This window comes from Pseudomyrmex gracilis, unplaced genomic scaffold (genome assembly GCF_002006095.1).
Source record: "Pseudomyrmex gracilis isolate BER0280 unplaced genomic scaffold, ASM200609v1 scaffold_28, whole genome shotgun sequence".
Lineage (NCBI taxonomy): Eukaryota > Metazoa > Arthropoda > Insecta > Hymenoptera > Formicidae > Pseudomyrmex > Pseudomyrmex gracilis.
In genome coordinates, this window is record NW_018020612.1 from 301598 (window position 1) to 328193 (window position 26596).

At 41.1% G+C, this 26596-nt stretch overlaps 3 protein-coding genes across 5 annotated transcripts; 1 reads left to right on the plus strand and 2 right to left on the minus strand.

The window, feature by feature from the left end:
* Positions 1–5853: 5853 nt before the first annotated feature.
* On the minus strand, positions 5854–8561 carry LOC109852367 (facilitated trehalose transporter Tret1-like). Its single transcript, XM_020423462.1, has 3 exons — positions 8348–8561; positions 7945–8207; positions 5854–7829 (listed from the first exon to the last, which is right to left on the minus strand). Exons 1-3 carry the CDS (start codon positions 8430–8432, stop codon positions 6771–6773), a joined length of 1407 nt encoding a protein of 468 aa, XP_020279051.1. The 5' UTR covers positions 8433–8561; the 3' UTR covers positions 5854–6770.
* Positions 8562–16842: 8281 nt separating this feature from the next.
* On the plus strand, positions 16843–19033 carry LOC109852342 (E3 ubiquitin-protein ligase CHIP). Its single transcript, XM_020423417.1, has 4 exons — positions 16843–17151; positions 17503–17701; positions 17786–18114; positions 18213–19033. Exons 1-4 carry the CDS (start codon positions 17035–17037, stop codon positions 18453–18455), a joined length of 888 nt encoding a protein of 295 aa, XP_020279006.1. The 5' UTR covers positions 16843–17034; the 3' UTR covers positions 18456–19033.
* A 784-nt stretch (positions 19034–19817) lies between these two features.
* Positions 19818–26126, minus strand: LOC109852347 (sodium-dependent neutral amino acid transporter B(0)AT3). 3 transcript variants are annotated; one of them, XM_020423429.1, is made up of 14 exons: positions 26050–26126; positions 24847–25101; positions 24585–24771; positions 24390–24505; positions 24194–24301; positions 24011–24094; positions 23737–23898; positions 23548–23658; positions 23240–23441; positions 22967–23169; positions 22669–22870; positions 22417–22576; positions 22065–22328; positions 19818–21988 (listed from the first exon to the last, which is right to left on the minus strand). In XM_020423429.1, exons 2-14 carry the CDS (start codon positions 25027–25029, stop codon positions 21790–21792), a joined length of 2181 nt encoding a protein of 726 aa, XP_020279018.1. In that variant the 5' UTR covers positions 25030–25101; positions 26050–26126; the 3' UTR covers positions 19818–21789. The 3 variants fall into 3 exon arrangements, with proteins under 3 accessions (XP_020279018.1, XP_020279020.1, XP_020279019.1); XM_020423431.1 differs by having other exon boundaries at positions 26054–26103; XM_020423430.1 differs by having other exon boundaries at positions 25893–26101.
* Between the last annotated feature and the right edge of the window lie 470 nt (positions 26127–26596).

Consider the following 26596-nt stretch of genomic DNA (forward strand, 5'->3'; position numbering starts at 1 on the left):
CACGATCTCTTTTACGACTGCAAAATATGAATTTTGCGCGCTATTGACATTATTAAATTTTATAACATAAAAGTGAACGTGATTTGAGTTGATCGTCTAGAGCTTAACATACATATATTCGCGCTCGCTTGTCGCGAGAATCTTTCGTGTCCGTCAATTAGCACGCGAGATCGATGATAATACATAAATGTCGCGGCAACGTGGTGAGTTTCAAGTTTTATACAGCAACTGACCAATTGATCGAGTTTGCCGAGCGCGACGATCAATCAGATACGAAATAAAACTCGCAACTGAATAATTGTTCAAGATGAAAAGTTATAAAACCTTATTTCAATTCGTTAAAAAAACAATCGACATAAAACAAACACGTGCGGAACGAACACATCGAAAAAAAACTTACTTATTAAAACTTACTTATTATTTAAAAAATGTTGGCAACACGATAATTCAGCTTGTCGCGGATTTAGGTTAAAACCTTTTATTGAAATTTTAAAACGATTAATCTCGTCGAGAGATTGTTATTTTATTCCTATAATATCGTAATAATACGCGGTACGAGAATGCGAAATATACGTACTCCGCAAAAATTATTTTAAAAATCGCGTATTCTAAGAATTATCCATAGAAATTATTTCTCTCTCTTTATAGAGGTACGATGAGAATCTTATTTGTCGCGCGGATTGGAAAAGGAAAAAAAAACTTAATCGAAGTCTGACAATTTAATTTTGTCAGCTGTCATTTTCCGCTGTAATACGACGGTAAAATCAGAGCGTGCGCGAGAGGTGTATGTATACGAGACGCAAACACACACGTTGGAAAAAAAATCATTGATATTGCTCTACCGATTAGATTCGAGACAACGTGAGCGCGCTGCGTGCATGCTACTACATCGCGCGCGTTGTACCTACCTACGCGAAAAAGGGGGGTATATTAAATCCACCACGCTAAACCCTACCTTTTATGCCCTCGTTCCGTAAATGTCCGTGTATATCTTTATCGTCGGCTATGCAGCGCGGCGCGAGTGGCTTGTAAAAAAGAACGAGAACGTGAAATATTTCATTTCGCGCGCGAGAGAGAGAGAAATTCCGCGCGAGAGAGCGACGTTCCATTAGTGCCCCTCGTTCAGCAAACTCATCATTATCGCGAATGTAACGGGTAAAATATACACACCTGCCACGCCTTTTTTTTTCTCTCTCTCTCTTTTTCTCTCTCTCTCTCTCTCTCTCTCTCTCTCTCTCTCTCTCTCTCTCTCTCTCTCTCTCTCTCTCTTTTTTCCCTCCCTTGATCTCTCTCGCTTTTATCTTTTTTTTTAGAGTAATACACCGCCTATCTCTGCCATTATGCGACGGGGGATAGGAGTCACAACGATGTGTTTTTATTTCGGGAGCTATTTCGGGGGATTTTGCGAGACACGGAAGCCTCTTCGTAAGGAGAGCGGCTCTGACCTAGGAGATAAATCAACTTTGGGCTCGCGGGAACGAAGTGGCGCGTGTTGTAAAAAGAGTTCGAAGAAAGACCCGCCCGATGGTGGTCGATCATGACGCAAAACTCGGAAGTAATCCGGATTAAGACAACTTTATTTCTTAGTCCGTACTGCGCCGAGTCACGCAAGACTCGCGCGTATCGACTCGGCGCATATGATCTCTCCTCTCTCTCAATTTGGCATCTTTTTTATTGTTTACACCTTGCCGCGTCACTACATTCGCGATCACATTGTCAATGTTTTTTACATTTTGCTATCGAGATTGACTAGAGTCGCGCCGCTGTTGTGCAATACCCCGGAAGCACGAATTAATCCATTTATTTTTTGCGGCTCGCTAAAAAAAAAAAGGTGAGTAATTTAACGAGCGACAAAGCGTCAATTCGTTTAATACGAGTCGCGGCGCGCGCGATGTCGCCAACAGCGCGCGCGCCGTCAATCGCGCCGAGTTTATCACTTAGATTATTCAGGTGCGAATTACTCTCGCGATTGCACTTAACTAATTGGTCCATTAAATTATACGTTACGTTTTAATCAGAGGGATATCACGACGTGCGCGTCGTCGGTATTCAAATAATATATATCTCTTTTGCTCCCGCTCGCTCGGTCGCTTTCTCTCTCTCTTTCTCTCTCTCACGTCGAGATCGCCACGCAAATTCGTATTTACTGCGAATCGCGAGATAATTTATCCCGCGCTGACCCTTTAATCACGGTAATGAATATCATCCCGGGCGAGAAAAATCGTCCGGCTCATAAGCGATGCTTTATGACGCAAAAGTCGCTTTTTTTTGGACCCGCTTGAGATGAAGTTTCTAATCACGTTTAATGGGACGAGGAGGGCGGAAAAGGGAAGGAAGAGAACAAAGATCTAAGCCTCGTAATTGGCGTTTGATCACCGACTTATAGGAGCGAGGTCCGTGCCAAACTGTCCCTTTGCCTCATAATCAATCAACGGGTCGTGATTAATAGACGTGGGATAATGAAAAATGATCGGCCTAAGATGATGGCGAAATGGCCGCATTGTATCAATGTAATCGCTTTCGACGTTATCGCTGATAAACGCGATCGTTTGGCTGATATCGGTCGTACGAAGGCAAATCGAAATATTGATTTTACTTGGCGCGATTGTATCGACGTCCAAAGTAACTGTTTTACAACACAACAGTTTTTAAACACAATTTATTAAACAATAAATTTGGAATTGAAAAATAAAATAAAGTACTTTTTACTTTTGTGCTATTATTACGTATCGTCTGTTCGATGAAATTGAATTCAAGCAAACGAGACGTACTTCTTCAACAACACGCAAATACCTTCATTTCCGTATGACCTCGTCTTCTAAGCACACACTGAACAAACGAAGATAAAAGTGAAAGAAGAGACGTGAGTTATGCGTACTCTCACATTCGACCGAATAAAGCGCTTCGCTGCGCACTTGTGTCAGCGTCTTCTAATTGTTTCATTCGCTGGTGGTTCTTAATTCACCGAACGTGCTCGAACGGCGGCGGCGGCGGGCGCTCGGCATACACACGCGTATGCGCTCCGATCCAGAGTATTTAATTCAGGTGTCACCTGTGTGCTTAAGCACGCGCGCTTAAGGATCGCACACCATCATTGCGCTGCGCGCGCGCGGCAGCGCTGCGAGCTAAATCAAACAACGCTGCAAATTGCAAATGGGAACTAATTGCTTTCGCGCTTTACTTACAACCGCAGTAGCGTTTTAACAAGCGCAGAGGCCGCTCGACGCCAGACAGCGCGCATCGAGAGTCTCGTAACCGGGAAATTTAATGCGCATAAAGGACACGAGATTGCGGGAGGGAGGAAACGCATAGAGAGACTTTCCAATTAGTATCGCTGACAAAAGTGAAACTCGATGATGCGCGCGCGCGCGCTTGTGCGCCCTCGTCCCCGACAATTGCATAATAACAAGTAATACAATCGGTAATTAGATTGTGAGTGAATTGCGCGCGCGCGCGCGCGCACGCGACGTTTCCCGTTGCCCACAGTGTCACATAATTATTTTAATGCGCACAATTTGCGCCAGACCCCGAAAGCACGCAGAGCACGTTTTGAATAAATGTGTTATTTTTAATCGTATACACATTGCACACACGATTAAAAATGCCTCCGCGCAAGATTTCCGCTGTAACATGACAACCGTTTTAATCTCGCCCGCTCTTTTTTACGATTGTCGCGCGGAGAAGTCGCGAGTACAATTCACTTTATGTTCTCATACACATTTGACAGCGCGGAAGTTTTTTTATTGTTGCAGAGATTTTACATGACTATCGCGTATTAATTAAATGTACGTGATTATTTTTATTATTATTATTATTATTTTGCTCGGTTCGAGAAGAAACTTTTTACAGAAGTCTCTGCCGAGAGGCTTTGTGGAAACAGATGAAGAAAGTTGTAGCGACGGTGTCGACGGAAGCTGTGTTGAGCGCGTCGCGACTTCATCAAAACTCTCTCTCTCTCTCTCTTTCTTTTTCTTCTTTTTGTAAAATTATATTTTCTCTCCGCCCTCACACGCGAAGAAGCGTAATCGATTTTTACTCGTTCTTATTTTAGACTCGTCGTAAACGTCAGCGGAGTGAAATCACTTCGGGAATGATCTTCCGCCGCCGAATGAAGTATTTAATGTTCCTTATTTTTATATCGGACGTAAACGGCGAGAGCGCAAGAACGAACGCCCGGAGCGGACGACGTGGCTAACAAGGTCCTCCGATCTATCTCCGGAGATGACTTTCATCGCGAGACGGTGAAATTCTCCGACACTCAGTAGGATGTTGTCCTTCCGTCGTCGTCGTCGTCGTCGTCACCGCCTCTTTCGATCCGCAACGAATGACTCTTATCCCCTTAACAATCTTACAACGTAAAACTCGGTCGCAATCGAGTTGCGGAATCCGGAGACGGAGGGTAAAAAGATTGTCCCCCGAGGAAGCGCGTCGCTAAAGCGGAGGGATGCACCGTATTATGCGGAGTATCGACGCTTTCATGACGCCACGAGGCTGTTTGCGGAACGGTGTTTGCGCGCGGGTGTATGCGTGGCGACGGCTATCGTCCGTGTGTTTACCTTGATGATACAATTGTATGTACAGCGTATCGGGGGCTCTGTCGTTTCCCGAATGCAGACACGGCACTCGTGTTGGTTGGGGGAGGGAGGCTAGTTTGGTGACGTGCATAGGCTGCGCGTACGCTGGATATCTGTGTTTGTCCAACCAGGATGCGCGTTCACGATGGCTGCTTGTCGCGCCACCGATTTGCGCTAGAATTACCAAGGAGTCTCTGATGACCGGAACTTGAGCAAGGATAATAGACAGAATATAGCGTTCGCTCGCACGATCTGCGTAAATTTCATTTTCTGTGCAATTTTTTTGCAAATTCCGAGATGCGTTCTGTAGAACAGTTCGGAGAGAAAGTGAAGATCCGAAGATGAAATGTCAACTTTACGTAAATAATTTGTCACTTTGGAGACAATCGGAGAAATCGCGCGATTGTCATAATTCACATTGAATTTTGCACGCATTTACTTTCTGAAAAAGATTCGAGTATTTTAATCGAACGTCACATTTTATACACGCTGTGTGAATTACAACTGCGTGCAATAGCGTTTTCAATATTTTCTATGCGCATTATCTTCGCGCTTTTCGCCGAGTTTGAACAGAACAGCAGCGCAGAGAGATCGATCGCGGCGCGCCGAGTGCGCATCGGAGATTCACAGTTTTTGAAAACAGGCTCTCTCCAAAATACGGGCAAATGGAGTTGGCGGAAAGTATTAATGCGAGGTATGGAAGTAAGATAAGTGAGCCGTGGCGGCGGCCGTTACGCGGCGCGTTCCCACGCGGCCGCCAGATATCCGGAAAACGCGAAACTAATTCCAGCCTCTAATGGTTCTGCCAATAGCAATTTCTGTAAGACTGAATAGTGATTCTCAGATATTAAGAGAGCGAGAAACTTTCCTCTTCCGGCGTTCCGCAAGGGTTCTCCTCTGCTCGTGCAATTTTCCGTTCGCGCTTCCTTTCTCTCTCTCTCTCTCTCTCTATCTTTTCCTTCTGTTTCCTTCTAACACTTCCTTCTTCCGCGTAGGTAGAGGCATTAAACACCTAATGGGCTTTTTTTCGATACGTCGATAGCGAAAAGAACCGCAATGATTGATTTTCGTCTAAGTAACGGCAAAACTCTTTTTATCTCGTTTCTCGAAGAACAATTCAATCTAAACCGAGCGAAATCAGCCTCGCCTCGTTTATAAAAGTCCGTTTATAAAAGTCTTTTATCAATTGTCATAAATCTCGATTTACTGATTGGTAAAAAGAATTTCTAGAAAGTGGATAAATAAACATCATTCACTAATTGTGAATCAAAAAAGAGTGTCGCAAAATTACTTGATTTATTATATTTCCAATCAGACTGTAGTACGTACGTAAAATAAATAAATATACATTGAAACATACTATCAGTCGTTCTTCTGCTTGTATTACTCGCACATTGAATAATTTAATCGTCATTCACGCAGTTATTCACGCAAACGCCGATAAACTCGCGATTGTTCGATCTTATCGCTTATCTCTCCATTCATTTCTGCGTTTCTGTGTTTTTAAGTTCTAAGCGCACACGTGATGTTTGAACGTATTTTTTCTCTCCGCGAATCGATCTCCGGCACGCGATACGCGTACGGAGTTAACCGGACGATTCATCAAAACTGTCCCGAGGTACAGAGAGATTTTCGCTATCGCGAGATCGCACTTGTCAAGGTACGAAATGTACGATTTTTATGAGACCGGTTTAGAGCAACACACAGGTCGCATCTTGATCGCCGTCGTTCTACTTTTGCTGTTACTCGACGTCGTTGCATCGGCAAGGTTTATTATTTCACGGCTCGAGAGAGACGCGCAAACGATACTCGCAGTCTGTCGACGAGGAGAGAATCGATATGACGTCTACTTTTCTTCGAATTCTCGTGACACGGCAAACGCGTAAAAACGTAACGTGCATCAAACGTTCGCGTGCAAACGTTCCGACGACTGTTGCCCTACAATTTGTTCGCTCATGCATTCTAAAGGACAACCTTTTTCGACCTTCAATTTTCTTTTTTTTTTTTTTTTTCACGTCGATCGAGCGTGTTCGACGACCGAGATTTTCCTCGACGATCTCTTATGCCAGCGCGCGCGAATTATCTTTCTTTAAGACGCGTAATTTACGATTGGCAATATGCTCTCCCGCGGAATCCAATAGAGGTAGTCTCCTGATCTCCGGAAACGCGTCGTTCTTCGCTCCTCTTCGGGCCGTTTCAATCGTTCAGCTCCTTTTGTATCTGCACAAAGGTCTTGCCTTTCGTTTCCGGCAGGAGACGGAGGACCCCGATAGTGCACATCGTCACAACCATGAAGAACCCGAAATAAGGTATCGAGAAGCCGTAGCCCCAAGTGACGACCACCAGAAGATAAATCTTAGCCACTATCATGGTAAGAACACCGTTTATAATTGTCACGAGACAGTTAGCCAACGCCTTGACTTCGGTGGCGAAGATCTCGGACGACAGGACCAGTTGCATAGGCAACAAGCCGCAGTTGAAGGCAAATACCAGCATCACCGCCGCTATCACCGGCACGATCGAGTACGCGGACACGTCCATTTTCAGATAATCCTTCGCGTAGAAGAAAAGGGCGATCGCGAGATTCGACATCGCGGCGACGATGCCGGAGAAGAGTATCAGCGGCCTGCGACCCAGCCTGTCGACCAAGAAAGAGATGATTATCGAGCTGATCAACGACACCGCGCCGATCGCGATGTTGACCGTGTGCTCGGACAATGTTTGCAGCTGCGCCGACTTGAACACAAGCTGACCGTAGGTGAGGGTCAAGAAGAGACCGCCGATGAACTTAGTGAACGACATGAGGTTGAGAATGATAAAGGCCCGACGGTTGGCGCGCACGGTCAACAGCTCTTTGACGCCACCTCTCTTCTGCTCCTTCTCGTTATTGGACACCGCCTCAACGATCACTTGCAGTTCCTCCGAAACGTCCGTCTTGCTGCGCAGCTTTTCCAACGCCGCCTCCGCCTCGTCCACTCTGCCCTTCATGACCAAGAAGTATGGCGATTCTGGCATGAACCAGAAAATCACCACGAAACCGACGGAAATGGTCAGCCAGACGACCGCGTTCATTGATATCGAGAGGAAAGGCGCGATGATGTATATTAGAAGAAGACCGACGTTCAGCATGATCGGGAACGACGATCCTGCGGCGCCTCGCGTGCTTGGTGACGCAATTTCGCCTATGTAAATCGTCGATACGCTCAGATGCACACCAAGGCACAGACCGCCCATCACTCTCGCCACGAAAAGGACCTTCGGAAACAAATTTGCAAAGTTACGCGCAGTTATTTTATCCACTAAATTTTAACGCGAAGAATTAATTGGTTTTGTAAAATTTTAATAATTTTTACAAATATCTTGGTCGTACCCAAATGTTGGTCGCGATCGTAGTCAGACCCCAGCAGACAATCGACGACGCGCCACCGACTAGTACGGCGTTTTTCCGGCCAGTTCTGTCGACAATGAACCGGTTGATGAGCGGTCCGCAAATTTTGCCGAGTGGGACCAGGGCCACCAACGTGGAAAGATCGGAGGTGGTGACCTGGATCGGCGAGTCCGGTTCCATCAGCTTCACGAGACTCGGCGAGCTCCAGCCTACTATCGCGCCGATGCACATTGCCATGATCGAACCTAGATAGATTTCAAAGAAAATTGCATCACGTAATCGTGATATTCGATTGATCGTGCGACGACTCGCGGGGAAATAATGATCGAAACGTCGCAACAAAACTATCGCGTTGATTTTTTTGTTCTTGCGAGATTGCTCTTACAACTGAAGGCGGCCAGGTACTCCCAGGTCTTCGAGCCCTCCGGCGTTGTGTATTTTCCTTTCTCGGCGTCGTTGTGTTTTCTCATCTCGGTGGAGTTCTTTCTTACCCGGAGCTCTAATCAGAAACGATTCCGCGATCTTGCTGAACTAAGATGCCACGGGAACGTTCTGCCTCCTATATTTGCGCTTAAACCAGTCATTCTGCTTGTGTAACATCAAGACATACATACATTATGTAGCCTAAATCAAATACGGATTATACTATGAAATTTATGACGATGTGTATTGCGAAAAGAAAGATATCATCGTCACATGTACAACGGCCTTGACTCGTTAAAAATTGTTCTTCATTTCAGATTCGTTCCACACTGACAAAATGTTCACCCCAAATTTATCATCTGCATATTTTACTGAAGAAAAGACAGTTAAATTTTAAAAACAGATAAATAAAAAAACGTTACGTTACTTTCACGTACACACTATAGTATTTTTATACACTTTTATATACTTCATGTACGCTACAATACTTTTATTGAATATATGAACGAGTTTGTTAAGCCTGAATAAATTAACGAAATAAATGACTCCGAATTTTAGACGTTCTAATAGAACGTAAGTGACATTATCAAAGTTAGATAGTGCAAAATCAATATTTGCATTTTCGTGACGTGAGAGTAATCATATATTCACAAAATTCTTCAACATTTCACTTTTAAGAAATTCAGACGACGTTTTTAAAAATTGAAGTTTTTAAATAACTTATATACATATATACAAGCCGTTGTTCTGGTCAAAAATATTATTAGTGAACTATCATATGAATCAATATTCATAGTTTTTGACGAAGTTAAAATGAGAAAACAAAGTTATCTACGTATGAATAACACATATCTCGGGAAATCGATACAAACTATTATTTATTTATTTTTTTTTTTGTTATGTTTCACGACACACAATTTAAAAAACATATGTAAAATTTTTCTAGTAGATTATAAAAAATTAAAACTACACATATTGATGTACATCCAAAGTGACATTTATTATATTGTACATTGCTTTATGTTAGTAGATTATTGATGCTTCAAGAAATACATCCATCAATGTGCGTTTAATATTAAATTTTAATCAAACATTAAGTTAATTTCTGATTCAACATTAGTACACATCTTTTTTTCATATGTACCTATCGTTGCTCTTTCTTCACTTCGCGAGTCTTATCTTATCAATAATACAAACTAGAGAGTATCTTTCATCCAGATACATTGCACGAACAGGAAATGCACGGACATATTCAAACATTGAAAAATCTGAAAAAAGATGAAAGCGATGAGAAACAGGAGAATTGTGATTCCATTCGCAGTTTTATCGCAACACACACATACATACACAGACGGCCACCGTTAACATCGGCCGGCGGCGATTACTCTCTGCGGCAAGCGGCTCTACATTAAGCAAATGTTCCGCTCGCACTGATTCAACGTTTTCGCGCGCGGCTGCGATGAAGAAAAAACATCGGCGTAATATCGCGCTACACCATTGTTTGCATGGACCGGCTCCTGTTTTTAACAGTCTCGCGCTGTTGCTGGAGCAAATATTTTCGCGCGAAGCTGCGATGAAATTGATGCTCGCGCGCGCTATTTGCACGAGCGCGTTAACCGTGCTGCCGTCGACGATGCTTCCGCTCTTCTTCGTCGAATAACGCGGAGAAATTTCGATGTGATTTAAACAGCCACGAAATGTGGCCCGAATTGCGCACAAATGCGTACAGGCGGTTTAAGCTGTTCGTTCGTCTGCTATATGACGACGCGATTATCGATTTTTAATTAATTTCACATATATCTCGATTTAATTACCTTTAGAATATTATCTCTCAAGTAGAATTTCTCAACAACATTGCCACACACGCGCATATCCGAGTATATTTTTTTACTGTTTGTTAGTTTTTTATACGCATTCTATTCTTTTTTTTATATGCATTCTACTTATTTACGATGTATTTTTATCGGCTGTATTGCAATTTGTAATTCAAGCGTTTTTATTAACGTTTATTTTTTAATTAGCATTTTATTCACTCTATGTGTTACCATACATACACACACATTTTAAGTTTATTTCACACATATGTGTACCATACATAAATGTGATGTTATTTATAAAAATCGTTTATAAAAGTTGTGAAACTTTTATACACTTTTACCTGGAAACTGGATCAACCTGGGAAATATGATATCGATTGTTTTTCATGTTTTATGACGTTCTGACGTGTAAACGTATCCACCAAAAGTGACGTTACATTTTGGGAATCCGAGAGGAATGAACAACATCCGACATGGAGGATGAAACAGCACGAATCTCATCACTTTAATGTGAGAGAAAACTGTACGTTGTCCCCGAAACCCGCTCGGGGAAATCGATTGGTCCGGTCTTCCAGACTGCGACCGGTGAGACAAGCTCCTCCACATTGATATTCAGTAGCGTCCCTCGTCTCTTCGAACCGTCAAGAAATTTTACCCCGGGCATTGCAACACGCGCGCTCCCTCTGGAATTGCTAAGTTCCCGTCGTCGACAACGACGGTATCGAATAATTATACAAGTCGAGTAAGTAGCCCGGCGCCGTGACAAGCGTGACAAGCGAAATTCGTTATCTGTGTGTAAGAGCGTAGCGGTGTACATTTTCTCGCACGTAATAGAATCCTTCAAAAAACAGGTTCTTATTCTTATACGCGCGCGCGCTAACACATCGATTTGTCTCTTCGTCGTCAATGATAAAGATATTAAATATAAAATAACAAATCATAAAATCAGCAGGTAAAAAAATAAAACATCGATCGTATATGATGTACTTCGATATTTTTGTCTCGGATTTATCGTGATATTATTTTGCGTCGAACTCGCGATGCGATATTCCCGTTATATAAGTTGGAATTTATTTTCATGTTTAGCAATTCCGCGAGCTCCCTCGTTTTCTCGTAGTTCGTAGTGTAGTAACGCGCGGTTACAAATTATTTAGGAAAAACAGCACGTGCGCAACTTCATCGATGTAGAGTAACGTAAGAGTAATAGTCAGCCCCGGGGATGTTCGGGAAGAGGGAGGGGGAAAGAGATCGTTCGATTTTTCTATTTCGCGTGATGAAATCTCTGTGTAGCGATGCGTTTTGGAGCAACAATCAAAGAGCACGGTCAGCTTTGCAGCGGAATGGCTTTGATCGTTCTATTAAATATCCCTTGTCTATTGAATAAATCCATACCGTTGCATGTGGATACGGCAGATATTTCTATTCGCCGATGAAAACGATTGTTGATATTCCGGTCCACTTGTGATATCCCCTCGCCGATCTGGCATAACCGACGTGCGCGCGCGCGCGCGCGCACGTATATTCAGATATTAAACTGAAATATCAAATCAACAGCGGAGAGAGTAACTCCCGTCTATCTCCGCGCGATTTTATAAATCCAGCTACGCGAATTGCAGATATATCTCTGGCAAAACAGGAAATTGTTATACAACAAACCTCAAATGGCAATAAAACGAAGCGCGCACATCTCTCCTCTCTGATAATATAAATATTTGTTAATATTTAAAAATAATATTAAATACGCGCGCACAGTTTAATCAATATTAATGATCAATATTAATGATCAATATTAACGACGATTACGAAGAATCGCAAATACAATTTTGCGTATCGTCGGTTAAAACACTACAACAATTTATATTAAACAATATTCTTGGACGGAAAAAATTGCATTTGCGCGTTACGTTATTTTAATTCGCGATGTAAACTATGTTGCGTAAAAAATTATTGAGGATTTCATCGATTTCAATCAGCAGCGCGCGTGCGCATTTTGTTCATCGAATTGCGAACTTATATCTCAATTACATGGGGGATGTGAAAGCAATTACCGGTAGAAATCAATCTGTCCGTGCGCTGCTTCGTCAATTTGCTCTAATCCGATTAATATATCAGCTTTGGGACTGTCGGACGCATTCATCTGGTGTAAATTAAATTATTTATCGCATATTATGCCGTGAATGGGAATTTGAGAATGACTCCCTCTTTCGTTCTCGTTTGGTGTGTCTCGCTTAATGACAAAATCATGTTCGTGTTACGCAAGCCTTACGACGAACATCATCGATGAACAAAACCGGCGTTAAAAAAATATTTAAAACTGCCCTGTTGTCGATCTGTTAAAAAAAAATATTAATAAAAAACAAAAGAAGAGAGAGAAAAAGGGAGAAAGAGAGAGAGAGAGAAAAACACACAAACGTATAAAGAAATGGATGAGCGGAAAGTTAATAGAATATGAAACGTTCGCGAGTCGTAAGGAAATCTCGATTGGCACTTGAAGCTTCGAAAGCGGACGGGTTCGATATTAAATTAGAATATTCCCAACATATACGCGATGCGCGCGTATATACCCGGCTCCTTCCGCGAAGAGAGATGCGAGTGCATCCTTCCGTCTTGAATATCAATTCCTTTTCTCGGCTTATATAGGAAGAGGAAAATCTATATTCACGTGCGTCCATTTCTAAAAGACCCGTGGCGTGTCCAATTTTCTTCAATTTATCGACTTGGCCGATCACTTTGCTGGAGGATGCTTTATTAATAAAATATATTTCTAAGAAATTGCTCTCTCTCTCTCTCTCTCTCTCTGATATGAAATACAGAAGGAACTAAAAGTAGACATGACTATTCCAATATCGATATGTTATCAGATCTTCTCCCGACGAAAGACTAAATTTTATTTCTCTTTCTCACTCAGTGTAATTGATTTCTTCGCAAGCAAACTACGTCAAACACGATTATTTAATTTCGACAAGAGATTGATTTGAAATTTGTTTATAGATAAGTTCAGAGTAATAATCGCATAAAGACCAAGATGAGATACCGATAATCAACAAATAACGGAAGTATAAAATTAGTTTCGCGCATCGGTAAATTGATTATAAAATATCGACAAGTGAATTACGCGAGAAAAAAACGCTCCGTTGGGAGAAGTTCTTGCTACCGCAAGTTCGTTCGGAGCGATATAATCGCGTAAACAATCGAGGCTAAGATTTCGATGGTAAACAAAAATAAAAATAAAAAAGTCGGATTCGTCGAAACGGCAATTGCGAAATCAATGAAATATCACTTGCTCAGACTCGCGATAAAAATCAACTTGAAAACTTTCCACAAGCTACAAGTTTTTTTTTTTTTTTTCAAAGCGACACTCTCTCTCGAGAGATTCCGACGACAAACAAGAATAGAAGAAATCCCCGCGGCGTCACGCGCCAGGTGCGACGAGAAACGCGCATTAGGAGAGTGCATGGTGCATGCACGTTACTCGCGCCCGAGTACGAATAATAACGCGCATGCATCCCCCGCCCCTTACCAATCCTCCTTCTTCTCCGCGCGCGCGCGGCTACCCCTTTATACGAAATTCCGACATTAGGAAATGCGCGCGGGTGAAAATCGAGCTCGGCCTGGCTTTGGCTTGGCGTGTCTGGAGACCGTAAGAAATGATAATACAGCATAGTCCGCCGTGTACGGCGGCATACATAACGCGAGCGAGCGCGCCTATATGTGGGCAACCCCTTGTGCGTCTCGTGCGCCGCGCGGATGTCTCGCGGATGTGTGGCTCGCCAAAGGGGGATATTTATGTGCCCGCCATAGCGTGAGCGCAAAGCATACCTCGTTCTTCTTAAAGGCCTCCCGCGACTCCGAACCGTCAAGCACCTCCCCCCCCCCGCATATAAACCTTCTTTAGCGGACCGTTACTTCGACGTGTAATTCACCAGATTACCATCGGATTGAGTAATTTTGTCGTAATCGCGCAAGGATTTTCGACCGAGCCATTGGCTCGACGTGTGCACACCACGGGTCATTTCTGTCGCATGCGACGCCAACGACCATAATTTCTCGTCATACCGTTTAATAACACGTGTGTCGACCATCCATACGTCGTCTCGTGGTGGTCAAATGGATAAGCTTGCTGCCGAGCTGCGAACACGTCGAGATTTGCGAATGTGTAAATTTGCAAGACGTGGGTTTTTGCGCGTGCATCTAACTCGCGTTTGTACATCAATTTCTTGATCAACAAATCAATCAACGAGAATTGGAACGAGTTCTTAGAACAATGTTTTATTCATTATTTCGATACTACAACAACTGTCTCGGTATATTTTATGTTACAAAAATACTAGCCAAAGTCTTCCGCTTGTGTTTTTGAAATTAGTTCTTAAACGGAGTGTCACAAACGGATTCGAATATGTATTTGCGGAAGATCCGGAATAATTGTTTCAACACATTGATGAGGATCTGATCCACGTTGTAATCCGCTGTAATCCGAATCGACACACTTAATAGCCTCCAGACGAACCGTAAACGGCAAGGGCGTGGCGCGGTCAATGGTTAGGTCTCGATGACGACCAGACCGAGTTCAGAGGGATGAACGAGGCCGCCGTCGTCGTCGTCGTCGTCGTGCAATCCGGGATTAATAGCGTGTGAACTAATTCGAATGTCTAATAAATCTTGGCCGTTCCTGCGGCTCCCGCGCGCGATCGCGCTTGCACCAGCTGAATTTCTCCGTATGTAAGAGGCGAACGGACGTCTCCTTCGATAGACCTTCGTTCAACCGATGGAGAAGAACAGTCGGATGGTATTCGATCAACCTCGCGAGAGAGTTTCGTTAACAACTCGCTAACGCGATTACTTCTAATTTCAATTTGTCACCGAGAAACCGTAGCCGGGAGAAACGCTTCTGGCCAACTTTCTCCCGTCGCTTCTCCGCGACGCGGAGGAAGAATACGAAGGAATCGGCTCCGAACGAGAGAACGAGTAAACGAATGAAGTAAACTAGGTCACAATTTTCCCTCTAAGCCAGCCGGCCGGCCAACGCCACGAAGTTTCGAGTCTCACGGTCTCCGCACCCTACAACCACTACGTAGGTATCGGATCCATATTGTTATCAAACTGAATGGCTGACAAATTACGGCGCCGAGTTCCTGAGACGCGATATTGAGCGTCGAATAGACGCGAGACCGCTCTTCGTATGATGCATCGCGTTCGGTATTATGATACGCGAATCCCATTATGAGAAAATCGTGCAAATTCAAAGGCGCTTTCTTCGGAAGAGAGCGAGGACAGAAAAATGAAATATCTTTGGTGTCTTTAAATTCTATCGTTGACATTTATTTCGATGTTGCAATGATATCGATTCGTTTACGCGCAGAAATTGTATCAAGCTCGTATAAAAACGTAAAAAGAAATATAGAAGAAAAAAGAGTTTGCTTTGTTTTTTTTCTGTTCCATTTTTTGACAAATTTTTTAAATGATTTAACAAGTTCTGCAGTTAGGTGATTAAATATAAAAATGTTTCTATGGTCACAGTATTCCCAGCCCATGAATTCAGAGACGGTCGTAAACACAAGATCCGACGTGAATATTTTTATTTAATAGATTTAACAATAATATTTATTTTTGCTTACCAGAAAAAGCGTGTGCAAATAATCAGATATATCGCACCTATTGTTGCCTCTTTTCCGCGTTGCCGATTGGTTGGTTGGTTGATCGAGTCGAATCGAATTGGTAAGATCGAGAGAGTAAATAATAAAAAGCGATTTTGAGACAGTTCGTCGTATATGTAGAGAAAATTAAAAACTTAACTAAAGTCATGTGACAGGAAAGAGTAGAAAAACAACACGTGAAAATAACGTGACTGTAATTTATATTATATATAACATTAAATAATACATATGTGATACATATAATTTATTATATATTTATAATATTATACTTTATATTGTATTATATGTATTATATACATACTACAGAGTAATGTCACTGACCTCCGCCGCGCGGCCTTGGCGGAGTCATTGACCTCGGCCGCGCGGCCTTGGCGGGGTCACTGACCTCGCCCGCGCGGCCTTGGCAGGGTCACTGACCTCGGCCGCGCGGCCTTGGTGGGGGGAGGTTACTGACCTCGGTCGCGCGACCGCGGCGGGGTTAATGACCTCGGTCACGCGACTGTGATGGAGTCACTGACCTCGGCCGCGCGACCGCGGCGGTGTTACTGACTTTGGTGACGTGATTACGGTATATATATATATATATATATATATATATATATAATGTATGTATAAATATAAATTAATATATATATATATATAATGTATGTATAAATATAAATTAAATAAATATAAATTAAATAAAAATAACAATAGCGTGCGCGTAGCGCGCGCCTGTGTTGTGCTAGTAATAAAATATCACTATTTACAGAAAACATCGCTCTTATTCCGTTCGAATTCATGTTCGTAATGCATAAACTGTCATCTTGCGGCGCATCCGCTAATTATTTGACGACTATTTTGACGTTATCTTGTGTAAGTAACCTTCCAGATCAGGATAACAGAACAGTATTAGTTTAGTCAAATTAAACAAAACTCTCAAACCATCCTCAAGATGACGTTCGCATCGGAGTGCAAGCTTCGACGACCGCATTTTGTCTTGGTTTGCCTTCATTTACCCTTGCGTCGCAGTATAAAAGAAAAAAATGAAAAATTGGTTATTTGTTTGAGGTTAAAACAAAGAGAAACAGAGAGAGAGAGAGAGAGAGAGAGAGATCGCGTACTTGTACGAAGTTGCTTTAAAGGTAACAATTAATATATTGTGCATGTAGTGCGAGGAAACATTATTAACCGCCACCATGAGTAAGATGTATTCGACGGCGAACCTGTCCGACAAAGAGCTCAAAGAACAGGGGAACCGTCTCTTTAATCTGCACAAATACGAGGATGCAGCCAATTGCTACACGAAAGCGATCGTAAGTTGGGTTGATACGCTTTTCTTTAACTAACACATCGCGCTAATCGAATTTGTTGGATCCAACGTGCCTTACATTTGTTTATGTTGTTACGCAGCAAAGTAGTTTTTGTTTTAAATTTCGTAAATCATTGCAGTAATCTATACATATGGCAAATCTCATGATGTTTCTAGCGCTTGAAGTTCGAACTAAATTTTGAAAAGAACAGAGAAATTTTGAATTTAAGGTGAAATAAATTACATGTTTGCACTTCGAACATTTGTTTGACAAATGAATTTATTGCGAGCTCGTCAAACGAAAGAAAAACAAACACAGTTGGTAACACAGTGTAACTTGTTATTTTTGTTGCAGATAAAAAATCCAGACCAAGCATTGTATTTTACGAATCGAGCGCTGTGTCATTTGAAGCTGAAGCAATGGGAATCTGTATGCAAAGACTGCAGACGTGCCTTGGACATAGATCCTTGTTTGATGAAAGGCCACTTCTTCTTGGGTCTTGCGCTGCTAGAATTGGAACTGTTTGATGAAGCTGTGAAGCATTTGCAGAGAGGTAGTCACATCATTTGTTCACAAGAATTATACTTGTGTCACATAAAGTTCTTCTCTTTTGAATATTATATTTTGTATGGCATAGCTGTGGATTTGGCAAAGGAGCAGAAGCTGAATTATGGCGACGACATTACTAGTGTACTACGACAAGCTCGTAAGCGTCGATTTCAAGTGAGAGAGGAACAAAGGATCGCCCAAGATATCGAGTTGCAAACGTATCTAAGCCAACTGATCATAGATGATGCAAAACATAACTTGGAAGCTCTGCAGGAGCAGGAAATGACAAAAAAGGAATCTGACACTGAAACAAACTCGACGGAATTTGCTAGGAAAAAGGAAGAAATTGAGGAGAAGAGAGATACCTGTATATCACATCTCAACGATCTCTTTGCTAAAGTCGACGAGAGAAGAAGAGTGTGTTTTCTCGTTGCTTTCTCTTCACTTTTAAAAGAAATCTCTGAATTTATTTTTCACATGTTCGTTATTCTTTACGTAAACAAATTGTTTTACAGAAAAGAGAAGTGCCTGATTACTTGTGCGGCAAGATTAGCTTCGAGATTCTGCAGGAACCGGTAATCACACCCAGCGGGATCACGTACGAGCGGAAAGATATCGAGGAGCATCTTCAACGGGTCGGCCATTTTGATCCGGTTACACGTGTGCGTTTAACGCAGGATCAGTTAATACCGAACTTGGCGATGAAGGAAGTGGTCGATACTTTCTTACAGGAAAACGAGTGGGCCTTACATTACTGATATGGGAAATGTAGTTTACTGCCAATATAGGTTTAAGACGATTCTTGGCAAAAATGGAAAATGCGAATACGAAAAAAGCTGTAGAGAAAGATGTCTGAAAAAAAAAGAAATCTCAAAGCTGTAAAATAGTAGGATATATATGTACTTGTAAAGGATTAAGTATTTTGTTACCGTTAAATATTTCTCTGAAACATACCGTATGTTGAAAAGTCATGGAAGTTTTCGGACGTAAGTATTCTAGCTATAAAACTTAGTGTAACAATAAAAACTTACAAAACTGATTAATTTTCTATAAGTGCTATATATATATATATATGTAATTGATTTTTTACTAATCAAGATGTTTTTTGTTATTTTGTTATTTGCGCACTTAAAATTCGAATATATTAACTTACAGAATTTATAGAAACTTCGTATTGTAAAAGCGGTTGCATATAAATGAATGAAATTAAAAGGTTAGTTGATAGTTCAAAAGTGAATTGAAAGTTTTAATATATCACTTCTCGAATCAAATTGTTATGATAATCGCTCATATAACATAGCGTGGTATATATGATTATTGTTTTCAGTATAAAAATAAATTATTTATTTTATCAAGAAAATTGTGACTTGTGTCTCATTTCTCATAAAAATATTATTTATGATTTTAGTGTTAATAGTAAAGAGATTTGAATCCACTCAAGGTATTTATTTTAACATTCAACTGACAACAATATATTTATATATGTTTGTGTATATATATATATTTACAATTTTACGTATACGCAAGATTAGTGTATATATGTATCGCAATCATATACGTAATTATATATATAATTACCGTTCGCGCGTAGTCGGTAAATTATTTCAGTTATTGCGCAAGCTACATCAACAATGTGTACGATTAACAAAAGTTTGATAAAGTAGATCACTCTCAATGTAGCTTCAATAATTTACTACAGCAGTCATTGTGATCGTACGAGAACTACTATCCTTTTTTTTTTTTTTATAGATTGTTTTTTTTTATTTTTCAATATATTTAATTACATCCGAATTGTGTCTTAAAACATTTAAAATTCAGATATGTCAAATAGAGGATTGTTCACAAAAAGAATACATGTATAGAGTACTATACTATACATGTACAGAGTATTCACTAGAAAATATAGATAAAAAAATAAATTTCTAAATCAAGATAAAATGCATTTATATAACTTGTTAACAATAAATTCTGTGGTTCACGAGCGAGTATACGAGATAAAAAACTAGTACATACGTTGTAACAAATGATATGATATCGAAATATGATTTGTCTCCCCTCATCAATTAACTGATATGATCAATTTTGTTCATCATTTTGATGATATCTATATATTGTCATTGTTCAATTTTTTTACTTATTTGCTTAACTAATTTATACTCGATTGCTAACGCAGTTACGTGTGTTTTTTGCTTACTGATATGTAAATAACTCGAAAAAAAAAACGAAATTCTACTTATTGTCGATACTAACATTTGTACGTTTTAGGCGAATACTCTCCACAACCGATTAGTCATTAACTCGTTAACTCTTTGCACTGCAATATCTCGTTTTATAATATGTGTGTCTATATAAAATCACATTTGTAAATCTAGCGGAGCAAGAAGCTCGTATTTGTATTGCTGTATGTATTACTGCAGGAAGTTCTTCTATCTTGAGATATGATAACATTGTCGACATATAAAATAAATATCGATCAGTTTTCGTTTACGGAAAGGTATTCAGAGTGCAAAGAGTTGAGTTTCGAAGTATCATCGGAAGATATATCAGGCCATCTGAGTATTGTCACAAAAGAGAAAGGTTTTGAACAAGAATGTGTTTCACATGGAAGATATAGAGACATCTTCAATGTTCATTTTCGACCTGAATTTTTGTCTGATTTCTCTGATCAAATACAACAATACATTCACTTTGATACATCTAGTTTTGATAATATATATGTATGTGTGTATATATATGTTTATATATAATATATGTAATATTTTGCATTTATATGTCACAGGTCGAAGTTGAACACGCGCAACAGGCTTGGAAACAGAATAATAATTGACCTACGAGAAACTAATTAATTGAGTAACCTACGTGGCCAGGATGATAATCTCCTCTTCGTTCAAAGAAACACTTAATTCTGTCGAATCAATCTTGTCTCCTCTAACTTTGTTTCTCGCACGTCGCATTCCGCGACGTCAGTCAGTGTTTATTGTCAAGCATAATTTAGTCCGATTATTTATTGTCAATAATTTTATCGTATTTTTTTTTAGCCTAAATTATTGTCACACGTTATTGTAATCCACGATCCATCCGTAAATTCCTGGATCCTTAGATCTGACACATCCTTGGACACTTAGATATTTTAATATTCTTGAAAATTCTTAGATTCTACAGAGTTTTGTACGCTTTTAAGTACCTTTGTTATCTTATACTTTTGTTAAATTTTCAATTATTCATAGTGCGGTTAACAGATCCACAAACCTGTCGAGTCTTGAAGTATTGAATATATTATCAAATATTCGCGGATCTAAGGATCCGAATGTTCTGATCCAACGCTATCTATCTAAAACATTTCGGGCACATCCACCCAAGTCCACTGGACGGCTCCTACCGCTAATCTTATTAAATCTGACGGTAATCGCAATCACTAAAGAGTAAATGTTTCATCATATTAACTTGTATAATTGGGAGATCCTTCCGCAAAAGATCGCCCTATTTCTCGTTTCCGTCCACGCGACGCGCGATTATGCCGCTCGCTCGAAAATTGCTCGTGCAGACGATTGCGTAATAGTTTTTGGTATCCGCGAAGCTTCGAAAGCTAATTTTATAAAGTCACTTAAAAGAAACTCAAAGTCGCAAACGCACTATATCTCTCAGACGGAGATGCATTCAGGATCATTCTCAAAATTCGCTCCTTTATCAGTGTTACTTGCAGATACACTTGATGTATATAGATTTGTTAATCAGAGAAGTTTCAAACTTTGAAAAGAAACTTTGTATCCAACAACTAATAACTGTTGAAGTTAGGGAGGAGAAGAAACAAATAAAATAAATCTAGTTCACAAAATGTATCTCCGTCTTTTTGCGCCGTGAAGAAAACGACCCCTAACGACGCCGAAGCTTTTATACGTTAATTGACACAATAGATAAGATAAGATCCTACCACGCGGATGCGTTTACTACGATTCGACCGAGTTCACCAAAACGGATAACAGCCACTTTTGACCAAGAATGTACGGTCGCGAGTGGTCGTCATAGAATAAAGTGGAGCATTTCTCGAGTCGAGATAATCCACGGAAACGCGCGTCGCGATCGAGATCGATCCTAGGTGAGATCCTCGTCCTCATCGTCGCTGGAACCGCCCGTAGGACAGCACAGCCCTTCGGAACCGTCGCTTCTGATGCAAAACAGCAATGTCTCAGCCGTTGTTACTTCGTGTGGCATAATTCCGTGAAACTCCTTCAAGTCCGCCGCGGGGAACCAAGCTTTTTCGTTGTCGTCAATAATAAGAATTCCAAAGTATCTAAAAAGATTCATTTGAAGATGAAATAAACGCTTGTAGAAATGATGAAATATTCTCACTGAATGTCAGTGCCAACCTGCAAATAGCAACTGCCGGTATCCACAAAACAGAGGTGAGAATGAGAATCGCAATCAAAACCATAGCCCAGATAGGCCATTCATGTCTCTCCGTGATGCCTTTACTCGCTACCCAAGCCGGATAACCGCTTCCTTCGAAGAATATCTCAACGAAGGACGCAATCAGGATACTCAGCATCGCCAATGGGCTGAGATACTTCCAGCATATCAGCCAGTAGAGACCAGGCCGATTGCCGGTCATCAACTCAATGTCGTCAGCAAATCTGAAATGCGTCCCAACTTGTCGATATCTTCGAATTTCTGAGGAGTATTTTTTATCGTATCAATTTTATCCGGTATATATTTATATACCTTTTCAAGCCGTAAACATAGGACACTGCTATACACTCGAAAAATGCGATTATGAGTAACGGGAAGTTTCCACTGAAGCTGTCGAACAGCACGAAAACGTAACTACCAGCTCCATGAGCGAAGGCCATAGAGATTATGCAGCACACCAGACAAATCGCTCCTGTGCGTACATAAAAAAAATCAAGTATATTTTTCGATAACCCACAACTTCTTTCTGGGAAATGTTCTATTTATCACTGCAATCTTTTCAACCTGTCAGAATTTCTTTTCTCAAGTTCGGGAAGAGCTTCATGTCGACGATGCTGGTAACGACACCCTCGAGCGTACCGAATTGGGAATCGATACCCAACGTGAACAGCATCAGAAAGAATAATACCGACCAGAATTGCGCGCCGGGGAACTGGTTGATCGCTTCGGTGAAAATGATGAACGCCAGACCTGTGCCCGATGCTGACTATAAACGTTATCGTGATTATTACTTTCGCCATTTGTACGCGCGCAAAATCTGAAAAAAATCTGAAAAAAAACAAAATCTCTCTTTCACACTCACGTTATCCAACTCTTTTTCCAAATTGCACTCGGGCAATTCCGGCATTATCAAATTGTCCAGCGTCCCATTGCCGTCCGTAAAATTTAGCAGAGTGCCGCTAATCGGTATTTTTTCCGGTATCTTATCGGGATGGCCGAATATGCTCATCAGCGTGTTGTTCCTTTCCGATAAGCATTGTTCGTAAACCATGGTGGCTTTGAATCCTGTTCAAACGGGATTAAAAAGCTGAGAAAAATATAGAAACAGTAGAGCAGAAAAGAAGAAGTCGCTCACCTATGATTGAAAAGACAACGATTCCCGCGAACATGGATGTGAAGCAGTTCGTGAAACTGACCATGATGGCGTCGCGATAGCAGTTATTATTAACCGGATTGTACGAAGAAAACGCTATCAGACCGCCGAAAGCCAAGCCCAGGGAGAAAAAGATCTGCGTTCCGGCCTCTAACCAGACTACCGGATCGGTCAACGTCCACCACTAGAGCACAGTTTTGTCTATTTAGTTTATTTATTTTTTACAGTTTTGTTTTTTTTCTGTAGATTTATTTATTTAATAACCGTAATAAAAAGAAGTTATAATATACTTTTGGCATGAAGAGATGTCGCAGACCGTCCGACATGCCCTTTAACGTTACGCCTCGAAAGAAGAAAATTATGAGTACGATGTACGGAAACGTAGCGGTCACGTATACAACCTGAAGAAATCAGAAGTGCGATCTGAAGAGACTTACTCGATTATTTTTAAAGTTTCGTATATGAAGAAGCGATCGTACCTTGCCCGAGGATGCGATACCTTTGATCATACACATGTAGACGAGAATCCAGGCGATGATCAGCGCCAGAGCAATCTTCCAGTTGAACACTTCCGGCGTGTTAATGTCCTTGGATATCATCAGGGTGGTACGATACCAGAAGTATTGCGTCGGGCTGCTGACCTGTTGATCGACCGTTTATGATTTTAAACTGGAAATTGTTCTACGCGCGCGCGAACACGACAATAAAAATAAAATTAGTCATATATTATTAGTGTAAACTTCAGAGTGTTACCAAACATTCGGGTTCAGACGCGTAAGATCCATTTTGAAAGTACTTATTGGGACACTCCGCCCAAGGTAGCTGCGACTGAAAACTCTTCAAACAGATTTGGATTACCGTGAGCGTCGCGAGGAGATGCAAGGAGAGAAAAATGTATAATATAAATACAATTGAAACGGACGATTCGGTTTTTACCTGAACGAAGTAAAATAGGCACCAGGCGATAATAGTATTGTAATATAGAGCCACGTTGAAGGAAACTACGGCGCTGCTGATTCCGATACCGCCCATGTACGGCGATACCTTTTCAAAAAAATAAGAAACTCGTCAGATTCTCGCTTTTCACTCTACTGATTGAGGAGTATTTTTTTTTTTTTTTTTTTCAATATACCTGATTCCACACTCCGATAGCGCCTTTTCTCAGTCTCTGACCGATTGCTAATTCTAAGTAAAATATAGGAATACCCTCGATGGCCAACATCACGAAATACGGTATGAGAAATGCGCCTGCGAATATTGTAATTTGAGCTTGCGACTGCGCGTGTGATCAATTATACGTAAGATATAAATTCGAAGGTAAACGCACCCCCGCCGTTCTTCTGAGCTAAATAGGGAAACCGCCATACGTTTCCAAGGCCCACCGCGTATCCAACGGTCGCCAGAAGGAAAGTCAACTTGCTGTCCCAATTTTCGCGCTCATCTTCACCCGCTTCCGGCCGAAAAATTGCCTTGCCGTCGTTGTTACCGGGTCCCGGACCGTTTACAATCTTGCTCTACAAGAAAATCTAAACTGGCAACGTCCAACTAGATTGGGAAGAAAAATTTTTTAAATACGCAAAAGGTGCTACCTTGTTAGGACTGCTGTCTTCAAAAGCCGCGTTAGTAGCCCCGTAATTAACAGCGGTGGTGCTTTTACGATTATCCACCACCAATCTACCACGCATCTCTTTCATCTCGAGCTTATCGACGCTTTTCTGTGGCTTCAGGTCGCGGGAGCTTTGCCGGCGAACGAGATGAGCCGTGTTCGCCATATCTTTTCGTTTTTAATCCGTCGAAAATCCGATTCTTTTAATGATCAAACAAAAAGGCCTAGAAGCTCCATCCTGTTAAGAGAGAAGGATTGAAGGATGACGAGTGATTACATGTGAACGGCAGATGAAGCTATACCAAAACCAGCAGTTTGTTGCATTACAAACAAAAAGATATCAGTAAACTGTTTTAAATAGAGAAACATTATAAAAAAAGAATCTATTTATTAAAAAAAAAACACATGTGTGTTTAAATTAAACATTTAAATTAATTTAACTTAAATAAACTAAATGTGTGAACGTGTGAAGGAGATCATTTGATTACGAGAACACGTGTTCTCGTGCGTTCAAGTTTAGCCCGTTATTTGATTGGTCAATTTCAATTTCTCATCATTCAAAATTTGTTCGTTTGCCTATGTGACATCTTAATAGATTCAATTTATATCGTTGTACACGTCCTTTCACACAGGTGTCGGCCACGATCAAGCGTGCATATACATCTCCTAAGTGTACACACGTGTTCTCCTCGCATAGGCACACTTATGTGAGTGCGTTTATCTCCCTCTCTCTCGAAAATGCGAAATATATATATAAGTGCAAAAACAAAATCGATTGCGAAAACTTCACCGGAAATTGATTTTTACTTTTGACATTCTCGCGCATTCACAGACGCGAATTGTATTAAACAATATTTCGACACACACACACACACACACATCTGTCTCATCTTCGCGAAAGAAAAAGATCGATCTTTACGCAAATAGATGTAACGTAGTTGCATTGCAATATACAAGAATGCTCGATTCAATCAAACGAGTCTACATATGTAACGCCCTCGCGCACCGAGAATATCCTCTTTATTGTACCCGTAATTGACACAGTAACCCCGAATTCTGTTCTTCTCAGCTTATGTAGCTACAGCTTCGGATGTACACATCCTTCGCAAGAGAGGAACGTCCGGGAAGGACGTTCTCCCCACGATCGTTCGCCGAGAGCGAAGACCGTAAGAGGCGAAATCCTTACCGACCTGCCGGGACCAAAGGAAGAAACGCGCGAGGACCTTGTCCGCGATCGAGGAGCGGTTCACTACTGGTGGCCCAGTGTGTCCTGGTGAATAGTAACTTTTGAAATCACGGTATCCGAGAGAATCAATAGCTAGCGCCGGCGCCTCGACGCTCTTTACTTTCTCCCGCGACTCGTCGCGTCAGCGCGCGAGGAACCTCTTTTCTTCCGTCAAGGGAGAGATAGAACCGAAGGTCGCGATAGGACCACGCAAACGGAAGACAGGTCGCGATTTATCGACATCCTGTAACTCAAATCGCGTAAATCGCAACAAATTGTAAGGAAAACAATGGGCTTATAAATAATAACGTAATGGTTGCAAAGTGTGAGAATGTACGATAAATTGCGAAGAAGAAAGATTAGAGTAAAAAAATTATTAAGAATCAAAATCTCGCCTTAATCATAGAGAAATTAGGATTCGCGAAAATAAATTAATCTTCTTTTTATATATAACAAAAATTTATATATTTTACATTTTACAATATGTTAATGTAGAAAAATATTTACA